Source organism: Rhinatrema bivittatum, chromosome 10 (assembly GCF_901001135.1).
Source record: "Rhinatrema bivittatum chromosome 10, aRhiBiv1.1, whole genome shotgun sequence".
NCBI lineage: Eukaryota > Metazoa > Chordata > Amphibia > Gymnophiona > Rhinatrematidae > Rhinatrema > Rhinatrema bivittatum.
Window position 1 is genome coordinate 118,614,147 of NC_042624.1, and position 15,126 is coordinate 118,629,272.

The 15,126-nt window shown below is 50.1% G+C and overlaps 1 protein-coding gene across 1 annotated transcript in view; it reads left to right on the forward strand.

The window, feature by feature from the left end:
* The first annotated feature begins 3,009 nt into the window (after window positions 1-3,009).
* The window catches only part of LOC115099848 (phosphatidylinositol 3-kinase regulatory subunit beta-like), a 41,135-nt gene continuing 29,018 nt past the window's right edge, over window positions 3,010-15,126 (forward strand). Inside the window, exons 1-2 of the mRNA XM_029617739.1 lie at window positions 3,010-3,891; window positions 4,408-5,174. Coding sequence (XP_029473599.1) covers window positions 4,865-5,174 — 310 coding nt within the window. The 5' untranslated portion in view covers window positions 3,010-3,891; window positions 4,408-4,864. The remainder of the gene's footprint in view (window positions 3,892-4,407; window positions 5,175-15,126) is intronic.

The following is a 15,126-nucleotide window of genomic DNA, read 5'->3' on the forward strand; positions in this document are numbered from 1 at the left end:
TACTCTAAATTGTATACTAGGGAGGATTCCATACGGGCTGATGACATACAAGCTTACCTGCGGGATGTCTCTTTGCCTCACATTACACCTATTCAACAAGCCTTTCTAGACAAACCCATCACTTCCCATGAGGTGCTGGCGGCCATCAAAAGTTGAAGCAGGGTAAAGCACCCGGAATGGATGGTTTCACGGGTAGCTACTATCGTAAAATGGCGGATGTGGTGGTGGAGCCGATGGTTAAAGCTTTTAATTCCTTATTAGATGGTTCGGCTTTCACGATGGACGCCAACACTGCAGGTATCACCGTGCTTGCTAAGCCTGGGAGAGACCCAACCCTTTGCGGTTCGTACCGACCGATCTCCCTCATTAACATAGATCTGAAGATACTGGCCAGGGTTTTAGCAGCTCGGTTGAATGGGGTTTTACCTGGGCTCATTCATAATGATCAGGTGGGGTTTGTGCAGGGTCGCCTAGCGGCGGATAACGTACGGCGGATAGTGGATATTATCGATCTGGTTCACAGGGAAGGTCACTCAGCTATTCTACTAGCATTAGACGCCGAAAAGGCATTTGACCTAGTTCATTGGGATTTCTTGTTTCACACTCTACAAGCCATGGGCTTCGGGTCTAGGTTTGTTACCTGGTTACGTCAACTTTATAATAACCCTGTGGCTAGGGTGAAGGTTAATGGGAGCTACGGCCCGCAGTTTCCCATTCAGCGGGGTACTAGGCAAGGGTGCCCTTTGTCTCCCCTATTATTCGCCCTATTTTTAGAACCCTTTGCTATACGCATTCGGAATAATGGGGCCATCCGAGGGATCCAGAAAGGGGATGCTCAGTTCAAAATCTCCCTTTTTGCGGACGATGTTATGTTCACCATAACGGATCCGCATAGTTCACTGCCCCAAGTCATGGAGGAGCTGGAGAAGTTTACAGCAAGGTCGGGAATGAAAATTAATTATGACAAATCAGAAATATTAAATTTAACGGTACCGGCCTCGGCAGCTATTGTGTTGCAGCGCAGTTTTCCATTTAAATGGGCAGCTACCTCCCTTAAATATTTAGGAGTTCGATTGGGTCCTCACAATGATTCACTTTTTGATCTGAACTATAAACCGCTTATAGCTAAGATACAGGCTAATCTGGATCAATGGTTGGAGCATTCACATTCCTGGCTGGGCAGACTAGCCATTATCAAAATGAATGTGTTACCGCGTTTTTTATATTTTTTTACTACCATACCCATCTATCTCCCTAGTAAATTGCTTCAGAATTGGCAGCAAATATTGGGTCAATTTATCTGGAGGCGGCGACCGCCGCGGATCGCCAGGGTTACATTGTTTCAGACCAAACTGAGGGGTGGATTACAGGTTCCTAACCTTCTCTGGTATTATGGGGCGGCTCAGCTGCGTGCTTTGGTAGTTTTTCATAGCAATACCGATAGGCCGCAATGGGTTAAATTGGAACAAGCCTGTCTGGGCCGATTTCCCATCGATGCCATCCCCTGGCAACCGTCACTCCCTACCGCTACGAATATAGTAGTGACATATGCTCTGAACACTACTTTGCAGGTTTGGAGGCAATGGAAAAAGGTTCTGGTGGGTCCGGAACAGTTTTCTTTGATGTCCTATTTATTTACTGATGTGGTTACCCCATGGGGGGAAGGTTCCAGGGATCAACAGCACTGGACTCAAGCGGGTATTTGTAAATTTGGACATGTGTTTCAACAAGGGTCTTTACTTACTAAAGAACAATTATGTACAGCATATAACCTTGACAGGATTGACTTTTTTCTTTACGCTAAGCTATACCATTTTACATGTAAGGGGTTGTGCAAAGGTTCTCTCCGAATTAAAGGGACACTGTTTGAATCTCTGTGCAAGAATGCTTCTGTTCTCAGAGGAGTGATTTCCAAGATTTATGCTCTCTTGAATGGCCGGAGACTGGACACGCCACGGCATCAGAAACAATGGGAGAGCGACTTTTGTGCTCCTCTACGGGATGAGGAATGGGAGCAAATATACCTGGCTGCACGAAAATGTTCCATCTCAGCGGGGCTCCAAGAAAACTGTTACAAATTAATTTACAGATGGCATTATACCCCAGTTTCCCTTCACAAATTCGCACCGGACGTTCCTGACACCTGCTGGAGAGGATGTGTGGCAAGGGGTACATATTTTCATCTATGGTGGCAATGTCCTGAGGTCTCCCATTGCTGGCAGAAGGTCTTGGACTGGATTGCTCAAGCCCTTTATATAGCTGTTTCGGTGGAACCATGGCACGCTCTCTTAGGGCTACCGGTTCCTGGAGCCACTCGTATGGAACAGAGACTAGTTCTACAGATCTTCATCGCGACCAGAGCTGAGATAGCACTGCACTGGAAACAGGAACGGGCCCCGACCCTGGCAGCTATTCAGCAGCGATTACATGCTTACTACAGGTTATATCATCTCACGGCGCTACATCGAGATAGAGTCGCGGACTTTTATAAAGTCTGGAGGCCTTATACGGACTGGTTACGTTTACAGGACTCTTGCACAGGTTTAAATTTGCCAGCTCCCTGATGTTCTCCCGTAATCTTTTCTGTTTATGTCATATAGTTTGGTTTGAATGGGTGGGTTCTCTTGTTACCGGCATACACTATGCGATCAGCTGACAAGTTGGTCCCCGAAGGCAGATCATTCCTCATGTACAGTACCTGACTGGTCTGGTCCTGGGAGGGGGGAGGGGGGAGGTGTGGGAGAGGGGTGGGGTGCAGAGGGGGATTGTATGGTAGGTTCTTTAAATGGTATCAGTGGCAGGTTGCTATTTCCAGATGTTAATTCTGTATTCTTCACATCGTTCCGTCAGTGTTGGGTTGTATTCACTTTTGGCTCATAGAAGAATATGCTGTGATATGTTGTTTGTTGTACTGATTACCAATAAAAAACGTTTACAACAAAAAGTGAGCATCAGGCCCCAGGGCCACAAACGTCGCTGATACTTCTGTGGAAGCAAGCGGGGATGGGCGTTACCTGCACTGCTGGCACAACCTCCAGGAACGCCACTCACTAACTTCTTACTGTGCAGTGCAGCTGGAAGTGCATTCTCCGATCAGAAGCGGGGTTTGCAATTAATCTACGTCCCGACAAAATCTGCCCCAGAGGGGGACTGGCAGGGCACAGACCCAGCTCATCAGGACGTTTCTCCTTCCCTTCTCGCTTGCTGCCTTACAGGTGGGGCGACTGAGCTGCCGGTTTCTCTCTGAAAAGGACTACAAGTGCCTGCATGCACCGGGGCCGAAGCACGCGAAGCGGCCAGGCTAAGTTACAGCAGCGCGCGCGCAGCCTTTGGCACTGCAGCTGCAGAGTGAAGCGGACGCGTAAGCGCTGCAAGCAGCCGCTGCTACACTGCAAAGCCGCGGTTTCTCCCAGCAGCCAGGACGGGCCCCCAATGGGCTCCGTGGCGGGAGAGAATAAACGCCAAGCGTCACCGTCCCAAACGGCTGCGCCTGCTGGAGGCTCCTTCGCGCTGCATTTTCCGCACCCCCCTGGCTCCTACCGCGCCTTCTCTGCCTCCTTCGCCCAGGTTGCCTGCAGTGCTCATTTCATTTTAGCCGCACACGCGGGCCGGTCCGAGCAGTAGCCTCCTGCTTCCACTTGTGGCAGGTGGGTGGGCTCTGTACCACTCGGAGGAGGGGGAGGAGTGGCGGAGGCCGTGACATCAGGCTATAAATACCGGAGAGCCGTGCAGGAGCTTCGGGTGGAAAGAAGCAGCTGCGGTGCCTGCAGAGACCCTGACGGCTGCGCGCCTCCCTCACCGCGGACAGGTGGTAACTTTTACGGACTCCCCCAGGGGCAAAGCCTACCCAGTGTGGCTCCTGTGCCAGCCGGGACGCTCTGCATTGAGGGGGTAAGTCAGCAGCCTGGGGGGGGGGATCATTTACTGCACTGTCCTACTGCACGGACTGAATTTGCATGCAAAGGACGGGGGCAGTGCAAATAGCTCTTTTTGGCACAGCTTTTTATTGCACCGCTTAACTTTAGTCTGTATCGCTTGCATTTTATCTCCTGGAATCTGCATCGGGACAGAGAGATTGTATCATAAATACAGAGATCCGTGGTGCTTGCCTTGTAACGAGATCCCTGCCCCTGGCAGAAGCCATGCACAGACTTTGCTCGGACTTAATGCCGAGCAGGGCCCCAGCTGAAGAGCAGCCTGGCTCCCTCTGTGCTCTCCGGATCTCTGCAAATGCTCTCGTCCTCTAGCCCGCACCTCCTCGCTCTTGTTAGCCCTGTTCCTCCCCTTGCCCAGTCTGCTTTATGCTGTTTCGGTGCAGCTCAGCTCTGCATGCAACCTGCCCTCTAAAAACTGTTGCATTCTCTTTTTTCTTCTTGTATTAACACTTTTATCTTTCCTTTCTTGAAGGGAAGCCAAGCGTGCAAGGAGGAGAAGACCTAGTAGGCTCCAAGCCCCACCAGCGGAGGGGATGGTGGTGCAGAGGGGGTAACTGTCCAGGCACTGGGCATCCTGGCAGTTGCTTGGCGTGGACAGCGTTTGGTCCTTGTCTGGAGTCCAGATGGCTGGCAGTCAATTCCTGCGTGCCCTGCAAACATAGATCTTCTGGCCTCTGCCAGAGGAGGGGTTGGATTGTCCCTTGGACAAAGTTTCTCAGCAAACCGGAAAAGGTTTTCCATACGTGTCAAATCCTGTACATATAGTGCCTCCACGCCCCTGAAGGTGCTCTTTGTAAGGCACTGGCAGTCCCCGGAGCCGGGCAAGTCCTGCTGCCAGCTGCTCTCCAGTGTCCAGTCCAGCTGGGGAAGGAGCGCACAGAGGGTGCCTTCTCCCCCTTCAGCAGCCATTGGCACAGGCTGAGCTCACCATGTGCTCCGACAGCCTGCATTATCGAGCCATCTACGAGTACAAGAGGGAGCGCGAGGAGGATATCTCCCTCTTACCTGGGGACATTTTAACGGTGAGCAAGATGCACCTCCTCACCCTGGACTATAAGGAAGGCAATGAACGGATTCCCAAGGGATGGCTGAATGGGGTGAACGAGAGGACCAAGGAACGGGGCGAGTTCCCAGGAACCTATGTGGAATATGTGGGCCCAGTCAAGATGGTGCAGCTGGCAGCCAAGCCAAAGTGCAGACCCATTCCTCCAGCACCGACGGCTGCAGCGGTGCTGTGCGGTGAGTACAATTGCAAGGGAAGGCAGTAACATTTGGGAAGGGCATGCTAGAGATTAAGCATGGACTGAGCGCCATGCTGTAGTGTGGCAATGATGCGTGGCATTTCTCAGGGACGAAGTTATATGAGACTTTGATCGAATCTTCCCTGAGGATAGAGAGAGTCCTTGTATAATTGACCTGCTATGTGGAGTGTACTGAGACACCACAGTAATACTGCAATAAGTCAAGGGTACACTGAAAAGGTGATACTGCACCGATAACACTGACAGGCACTGATTTACCAAAGGAGCGCACACTGCACCGATAACACTGACAGGCACTGATTTACCAAAGGAGCGCACACTGCACCGATAACACTGACAGGCACTGATTTACCAAAGGAGCGCACACTGCACCGATAACACTGACAGGCACTGATTTACCAAAGGAGCGCACACTGCACCGATAACACTGACAGGCACTGATTTACCAAAGGAGCTCACACTGCACTGATAACATGGACAGGCACTGATTTAAGAAAAGGAGCACACACTGCACCGATAACACTGACAGGCACTGATTTACCAAAGGAGCGCACACTGCACCGATAACACTGACAGGCACTGATTTAGTAAAGGAGCGCACACTGCACCGATAACACGGACAGGCACTGATTTAGCAAAGGAGCGCACACTGCACCGATAACACTGACAGGCACCGATTTACCAAAGGAGCGCACACTGCACTGATAACACTGACAGGCACCGATTTAGCAAAGGAGCGCACACTGCACCGATAACACTGACAGGCACTGATTTACCAAAGGAGCGCACACTGCACCGATAACACTGAGAAGCACTGATTTACCAAAGGAGCGCACACTGCACCGATAACACGGACAGGCACAGATTTACCAAAGGAGCGCACACTGCACCGATAACACGGACAGGCACCGATTTACCAAAGGAGCGCACACTGCACCGATAACACTGACAGGCACTGATTTACCAAAGGAGCGCACACTGCACCGATAACACTGACAGGCACTGGTTTACCAAAGGAGCGCACACTGCACTGATAACATGGACAGGCACTGATTTAAGAAAAGGAGCGCACACTGCACTGATAACATGGACAGGCACTGATTTAAGAAAAGGAGCGCACACTGCACTGATAACATGGACAGGCACTGATTTAAGAAAAGGAGCGCACACTGCACTGATAACATGGACAGGCACTGATTTAAGAAAAGGAGCGCACACTGCACTGATAACAGAGAAGAGAGAAATGAGGTATTGCTTTATTTTATTTTGCCTGGGCCCTGAACGATAGCTTTATTGGGGGAAAGTAATTTGTATGTGATGGTGATGAAGTGATGGTGAGTGCTCGTGCACTGTACTCTGTGCGTGTGTTCACCAGCATTCATGTAAAACATTTGCAGCTGTGAGCTGACCTGGGCTTCTCTTAGGGGGGGGGGGGGGTGTTGCTTACCAGATGTGTTAAAATCTCAGTCCAGCAGTGCTCACCACTCGGCTCGTTCAGTTGCTCTTAAGCACAAACTTTCTTCATGCACTGAATGAACGGAAGTTTGTTCTCCAGAACATTTACTCATGGACGGTGGCTGCCAAGTCAGATGCATTGGTCCAGGTTCCTGCTGGACAGATTAAGTTACTGGTGTCCCCCTTCCCTGCCCGAGGACTCACTGGCTGAGGAATCCCTAGTGGTACAGACACACAGAAACCTAATCCCTTGAACTGACAGTGTCTGTGTGGTTCCAGGTGGTAAAAAAAAAAAAAGAAATGGCTGCATGAAATTCCAGCTTCTCATAAAGAGAGTTTTCTACTTATGCACCGATTTCATGTATGATATAACTGAACTGGGAGTAAACCATTAACCTACTTTTTTTCTGTCTTATAAACTGGCAATGTTGGTTTTTTCACTTTTTAATAAAATTACCTTTTAGAAAAGAGAATAATTCAAGTTACGGTAACTGAAGACAAGCTGGATAACTATTGGATGCCCCTGTCTTACCCAGTGGCAGAAATATCCATGCTATGGCTCTGGATGTATTGGATAAGTACCCAATCTGGTACTCCTGGCACTCGCGGGTTGCCACTCCCAGCTGAGGATGTGTGAGGTTCCCAGAGAGCTGAACCAAGTTCTCATGACCGCATCGCGGGCACTCTCAGCAGGGAGCCCCAGGAGATGAGTGTGGGAGAAGACACTTTAAAGCAAAAGCCACTCCTACTCCCTGCACGTTTTTGAAAATCTGCATCAAGTATGAGGGGGTTTAGAAGTTAGGGCCAAAAACTTAACACGGAGCTCTGATTCATGAATTACCAGAACTCTTAGAAAGTGCCAGGTGTCCGAAGGCCACAGCACGCACTGCTGCGGGTAACCGGCGATGTCCTGCTGAATCGAGGAGCAGTGCTAGCCGGGTCTCTTACTGCTGAGTGTGTGAGGGGAGTTGCACACTATTTCTTAAGCTTGCAGTTCCTTCCTCATATGTAGTAGAATTTATTTAAGGCGTAGGATTATCTTGCTCGGCTAGCGGTGATCACTTTTTATTGGACTAACTCAATACCTCTGTGATCTCTTTGGGGTAACGAGCAATGGATAGGGTGGGGAAGGGGATCTAACGCCGTTCCACATGGAAGACTGGTAAACAAGCTGGACAGCAGGGAAGAGGACCAGAAAGTTGTTAACTTGCACAGGACCTGGCTAAGCCAGGGAGAGCGGTGGTCACTGGAGTTCCTCCGGTGGAGGGGACCTCGGGGTTCTCTTCAATGTGTTTATTTTTGTTTTCAGCCCTGTACTTTTCTCTTCCAGCTCAATGGGAATCAGGTGATGGCCAGAGCAAGAGCATAGGCAGTCGAGCTTTTACAAGTGGCAGAGGCAGGCCCGGCCTGACCGGGTGTGCATACTGTGCATTTGCATGGGGCGGCACACCCGGAGGGGTGGTGGGCTAGCGGCAGCAGGAGAGACTGCAGGGCCCCTGGCGGAGCTCCACACGCCAGTGGCTGAAGGAGAGGCCCATGGTTTTATTTGCATGCGCGCACCAGCGCACAACTTCCGCTTCCTCCCCAAGCTGGAAAGCCGGTGGGCCATGGTGGAGCTCGTCCCTCTACACCCCGAAGACAGCAGGAGGCCCTGTATGTGTGAGTAAGAGCCTGTGTGTGTCTGTGAGAGCCTGGGTGTCACACATAGGCTCTCTCAGGCACACGCAAAGTATCTGTGAGGGAGAAGAGCGAGTGTGTGAGAGAATGAATGAGTTAGCGTGTGTGTGTGTGTGAGAGAGGGAAGATAACATTTGTATGGCCCTACATCCCCCAATCCACAATCTCAGGGTGACTGGAAATCAAAAGATCCCAGGTATGGAGAGCAGGAGAATTTTAAATCCTTATTAGTTTTAATTATTAGGTAGAATTTGATGTTTCTGCTATTTTGAAATATTTCATTTTTTTTGGTGGGGGGGGGAACAGAACATTTTTTAATGATTGGATTTTTTAATCATCAGATGTTTTTTTGAAATATTTTATTGGTGTTTGGGCAATTTTGGATATTCTTATTCATTAGCTGGTTTGAAATATTCTTTTTATTAAAATGATTTTACTATTATGACTGTTTTATATTTCTTGATTTTATTTAATGTTTTATGAAGAATGACACTGTCTCTGTTTTTCCATTGTTGCTCTGCGTACAGAGGTCGGCTTGTTGTGGGTTCCAGTTCAGTTCTTCTCAGCACCTTTCTGTTTATACTTTTCTGATCTCTTTATTCTGCATTTGATCAGAGTCTTTCTGTGTTCTCTGCATGTGACCTGGGGGGGGGGGGGGGGGGGTCAGTTTTTTAAAATATAGACTGCAGGAGGGAGCTGGGTTTTATTTGATGGGCTGCGGCAGAGACTGAAGAAATTGTTCACACAGGGCAGCAAAAACCCCAGCACCCGCCCTGGACAGAGGAGTGTAGATAGAAGGGACTGTGCAGTCTGAGTGGATGCTCTTAGTATCACCTCCTCTGGCCTGAGAGGAGAGACTGAAGATCACCTGCACCCTAACCTGAAGCAGGTCCACAGAGAGGGAAGCAAGCACCACTCAAAACCTTGGGCCCCATAGCTGCTAGAAACCTTATGCAGGGCCAACAGATGGACCTTTTCCTCTAGCCTGCAAGCGACAGCTGAAACTGTCTTTTTTTGTTTCCTGATCCCCGAGGTGCCATTCACTAGCTGACCCCATGCTACAGTACTGGAGCCAGAGGTGAAAAGCAGCCCCTGGAGCGATTGTGTACAACCATCATCTGTAAAACATTTCAGCCTAGGATATTCCAAAAGGGGGCCACGTTGCAGCGTTTCCCTTAAAAGGAAAGCTTTTTCTTCCGAGGCTTTAACCGGGTATCCAAGAGCTAAGGATCACCTTGCTGAGTTATCAGGGAGCCGCCGTGGGAGTGTGGCAGTCAGGGGAAGAGGGCAGGGAGCAGGTACTGTTGAGGGGAGGGGATCAGCAGCTATTATTGGAAGTCAATTTACAGAGAAAAATAGCTCTTATTTCGCTCCTTCTAAGGGTGCAGACTCAATGCCCATCGTTGGAGATCAGGTGATGATGTTTTCTTGCACAGAAAGGTTTGCTCCAGTCAGGGGCTGCTCCAGGCAATCTGCTGAAATCACCGAGGGCCAGGGCAGGGGGCAGTGCTCCCCTCCTGACTGGAGCTGGAGATCTGGGAAGAGGGAAGCACTGGGCTTTCTCCATCGCCCTCCGAGCAGATCTCTGTGCACCTCCCGGCCACAGGCGCGCGGGCTGGACCTGGGAGATTGCTTCATGGCCCCCCCGAGTCTAAAGTCAATCAGAGGGCCAGGTCTCTGGCCAGTTACTGGCCTTGAGGTGGCTGTGCTTTCTGATTCTGGTGAAAAGAGAGCAGCCAAAAAATTCCACAAATACAAATCTTATGTAAGAGGCACCTGCTCCTTAAACCTCGCCCGTGGGGGCAGGCGCTCCCCGGCTCATTCCGCGCCCCTTTAAAGCTCGCTAGCAGGACACTGAAATCATTGGGATACATTTATCATTGGGATACATTTCCTCCAGGTCTTTCCCTAACTTTCTAAGCCATTAATTGTCAACCGGACAGGACTCTGCTTTACTGGCTAACGCCCCGCTATGTTTAGACATTATAATTAAGCCGCCGTTTCTTTTGTTTCATTGCCTTTTCTAGTTCTCTTCAGTTACACTGTCCTATACCTCTGACTAGCCTAGCCTCCAAGTTAACTACCCTTGTTATATGTAACTTCCGCTTCTAGTGAATTGTTCTTGTTTAAGTTATACCCTTTGTTACATGTAAACCGATCTGATATGAAATTTTTTCATGAAGGTCGGTATAGAAAAGTGTTAAATAAATTTAAACTCGCTACGCTTTCTGCCTGTTCTCAAACCCAGCCTGAAGTCCTGAGCAGGATCAGAGGGTTCGGCTCGTCGCCCACATCAGCTTTTAGCTTGCAAAATCCTGGTGGCATGTCACAATGCAAAAGTGGCTAGCTGGTCCCAAATCCCCAGATCGGGACCAGCCTCTTTGGCCTGCGATTGTTGTGGTCCAAAACGTCTTTTTTTTCTCCGTTAGAAAATGGGTCTTTTTTTTTGTTTCAATTTTTAAATACCACTGGAGAATATCCTGCACTGTATATAAAATAATTCAGAACAAAGAACAGGAGTTTTATCCCCTGCTGAGCACCAATTCCAAACCTGAGAAAAAGGGCACCGTCCTCTCCGAGAAGGACAAGTCCCGGTTACAAAGCCCTGCTTTCCTGCGCGCTGCTGTGATACACGGTGACCTCTCGGGATTGCTGGGCTCGTTATTCAGCACAAAGTTAGGAGTTACTTGGTTCCAAGGGGGAAAATCCTCCACCCCCAAAGATTCAAAGGTGATTGAAAATACTCCCCGAAACGGGTGACCTCCGCTTGTACACCGGCTCTCCTCTTTCCTCGGTCTGCAGTCATCCTGGCCCGCGGGCCAGCATCGCCACTCGTGGTTAGATCTGTGACCGCTGACTTCTGCAGCCTCCTGCTGCATGGCTCTGGGCAGCTGTCACCGATCTAGCGGGGAACTTTGCAGCTCCTTTTGTTTCCTCTTTCCCTGGACAATGACTATTTCTCTGTCTCCCGGGTCTCTCCTTTCCTCTGCACCCGAATGGCTCTGCCTCTAAAACCTAACCATCTCTGAAAGTGTCATGGCGGCTCCTCTCAACTCGCCTAGAACTCCATGGGACAAGAGCAGGAAGTGCTGCACTCAAGGCCTGATTTAAGGTTAGGGAGGCTATAGCCAGAAGACTGGAGGCAAGGAGTTCCTCCTCCAGAAATCAGGAAGCAGCACGGAGAGCCACGGTTTTTGGGTATCTTCACAATCCAGCCCTGACTGCACTGCAGGCAAGCCCCCTTGCTTGTGCAAACCGAAGCATGCTCTGAACCTGGCTTGCATCACCCACCCTTGGTGCCAGTTATCCCTACGCGGGCTCTTTCTAACTTTCAGTCTTGGAGCACAAATGGGCATAGGGCTGGTAAACGTCAGGATTCTCCGTCCCTTAAAGCACATGACCCTTTTATCCCAGTCCGTAAGGGAACACTAGCAGGGGGCTTGGAAAACACAATAGGAGGTTAAGGGTCTGTGGTAGTTCAGAATTTACACCCCCCACACGCTCGTTTACCCCCAAATTTGCAGCAGTAGGTAGGTTCATATAGTGGCTGAATACTGGCTGGTTTCTTATAAGATTGTAGGGATGTGCTTTTCTTTGAAACGACACAGGAAATGTCAGCGACATCCTGCATTGTTTCATATCATTTCAAAAACAAAATAGGCAGGAAAAATACAATTTAGTTTGGGGGTTTTTTTCCTGTTGATTTTAGTGATCATTTGTGTGTGCACTATTACGAATCAATGCGTGCAGAAATGCTAACAGCATGCATTAAAATCACATTTAAACCAATGGGGAAGCAGTTTGCTTCCTTCTGTATTCCCATTGGTTGTCTACTGCCTTGTTGATGTCGTTGCTATGGTTTCATAGCACTTGTTGCTATTTGACAACTTATTTTTTTGAGCCTGGCACGTGTATAAAGTGAATCTGGCGATCCTGAGTTGCTTTTTTTTTTTTTCCTCCCAACCTGAGGCACAGTATACATTACATAGGGGCTCCGGCTGTGCGGCTGCTGCATTGCTTTGGAGAAAAAGGCGTCAGCACTTAGCTCTGAGAGAGAGCTAATGACACGGGGAATTGAGGTCCCTGACTGACTTGTGTCACAGTCGCTCCTTGCTGCGGTGTGACGCGGTGGCACTAGTGACTCGGTATGTGGCTGGCTTCAGTGTCGGTGCCACACACACACACAGCCCCGTGGCACTAGTGACTCGGTATGTGGCTGCTTCAGTGTCGGGGCCACACACACACTGCCCCGTGGCACTAGTGACTCGGTATGTGGCTGGCTTCAGTGTCGGTGCCACACACACACTGCCCCGTGGCACTAGTGACTCGGTATGTGGCTGGCTTCAGTGTCGGTGCCACACACACACTGCCCCGTGGCACTAGTGACTCGGTATGTGGCTGGCTTCAGTGTCGGTGCCACACACACACTGCCCTGTGGCACTAGTGACTCGGTATGTGGCTGGCTTCAGTGTCGGTGCCACACACACACTGCCCCGTGGCACTAGTGACTCGGTATGTGGCTGGCTTCAGTGTCGGTGCCACACACACACTGCCCCGTGGCACTAGTGACTCGGTATGTGGCTGGCTTCAGTGTCGGTGCCACACACACACACACACACACAGACACAGACACACACACACAGCCCCGTGGCACTAGTGACTCGGTATGTGGCTGGCTTCAGTGTCGGTGCCACACACACACAGCCCCGTGGCACTAGTGACTCGGTATGTGGCTGGCTTCAGTGTTGGTGCCACACACACCCCCAGCCCCGTGGCCACGGCCGAGTCCCTCATGGGACGGGGCTGCAGCGCACTCTTATATAAGATTACAGAGGGCGAGCTTCATGACACCCGGACCTGTCAGCAATAGAACCATGGCCGAGGGTCCCAGGTCATGCGATTCCCAATCAGGGACCCTAGCTCTGGGGTTGACTTTCTTTTTTTTTTCCTAACTTTGTTTCACTTCTAATAGAAGTAATAATGGCAGTTAAAATTAGCCTTGCTCAGTCTCCAGAGGCTGAAGTAATATTGGGATTTTAAAGTGAGCGAATTACTTAGGTTAGTACCTAAGTGAGACAGAGCATCACATAAAGGATATTGACAGAAGACATTTTCTTACCTGCTAACTTCCTTTCCACTGGTCCTGCCACAGCAGTCCAGCCCTTGATAAATGGGTTATTTACCCCCTAGCAGCAGATGGAGGTAGGCATTGACAACACTGAGACATCACAGCCACTAGTTTTGGGTGCTGATAGCAGCAGGAATCCAGTGTCGTTATGACAAAGCTTCCGATCAGACCCCAGAATTGTAAACTGAGCAACATTTGATCAAAACTTGAGAAGAAGCTTCCCAGTAGCCTGCAACCAGAAATGGGAAGCCAATAGTAAAGCTATAAAAGCCAAACTAGTCAACATCAGATCAGGAGCAAGTCTGTAGATCTCAAATTTTAGGGCTTACAGGACAGGGTGAGGGGTCTGGCTCAACTGGGGAGCGTGCAGGATGAAGAACCAGAGGGGTCTGGGAGACCTCGATATTAACTGGGCAAACTGGTGGACTGACTGGAAAAACTGATAGTCTCTCGTGCGAGTATATTTTAAAATCCGCTTCCATACGCACGTAAGAGCCAGCAAAGTCCTAGGAAAGATAGGCGACGAGCAATCTCTTAAGATTCGTCATATACTTACACGTGGGAGATGTATTTTAAAACATGCATGCACAATGTAAAACTGTAGCGTATCTCCGCTGGCGCACCGAGCACCCCTGCGCTCATTTTAAAATCAGCCTCATCATGCATAGTGCTGCACAGGCGCTAGGTTGCGCTTTCCAGCACCAGTCACCGTAGAGCTCGACCCAGCTTCTAGATAAGGGCTGTATTATTTCAGAGAGATCGGTGAACCCAACTGCAAGAAGCACATGAGAGCTGCTTACCGGTGTCTGTTTAATGACTTCCTAAAATAGGGCTCTTGCTTCTGATTGAGCCCAACTCTCAGGCTCAATCAGTAAAGCCTGCTCTCCCGGCGCACGCCCAGGCCACTCGCCTGTGTGCGCGATTCAGTATTTAAATGAGGTGGTGCGGTAGAAACGGCCAAAAGGAGGCGCTAGGGACACTAGCGCGTCCCTAGCGCCTCCTTTTGGCCCGGAGCGGCGGCTGTCAGCGGGTTTGACAGCCGATGCTCAATTTTGCAGGCGTTGGTTCTCGAGCCCGCTGACAGCCACGGGCTCAGAAACCGGACGCCGGCAAAATTGAGCGTCCGGTTTTCGAACCGACAGCCGCCGGCCGACTTCAAATTTTTTCTTTTTTTTTTTACTTCTTTTTACCCTTCGGGACCTCCAACTTAATATCGCCATGATATTAAGTCGGAGGGTGCACAGAAAAGCAGTTTTTACTGCTTTTCTATGCACTTTCCCGGTGCCGGCAGAAACTAGCGCCGACCTTTGGGTTGGCGCTAATTTCTGAAAGTAAAATATGCTCCATCTCAGGCCAGGTTAGGGCTCTCTGGACACAGCAGGGCTCTCCTCTGTACTTATTCACAGGACAAGGCTTTAGTGTCATTGCTGGCTGTGAGTGGCTTCTGAGCAGGACTGATCTGCCAGGTGTTGCGGTTCAGAGTGCACTCCAGCGCCGCCCTGCTGCAGAGGCAGCGTTCACAGGCCCTGGCAGGGAGGGGGTCCCACACACTACTTATTGGGGACTCTCCAGACTCGGGGTGAGGACCTCCTGCTGCGAAGGCTGAGCTGGAGGAGCGAGGGGATAAAGTGCCCCCGCCCACAAATAGCTGGAAATGAAGAGGCCGGAC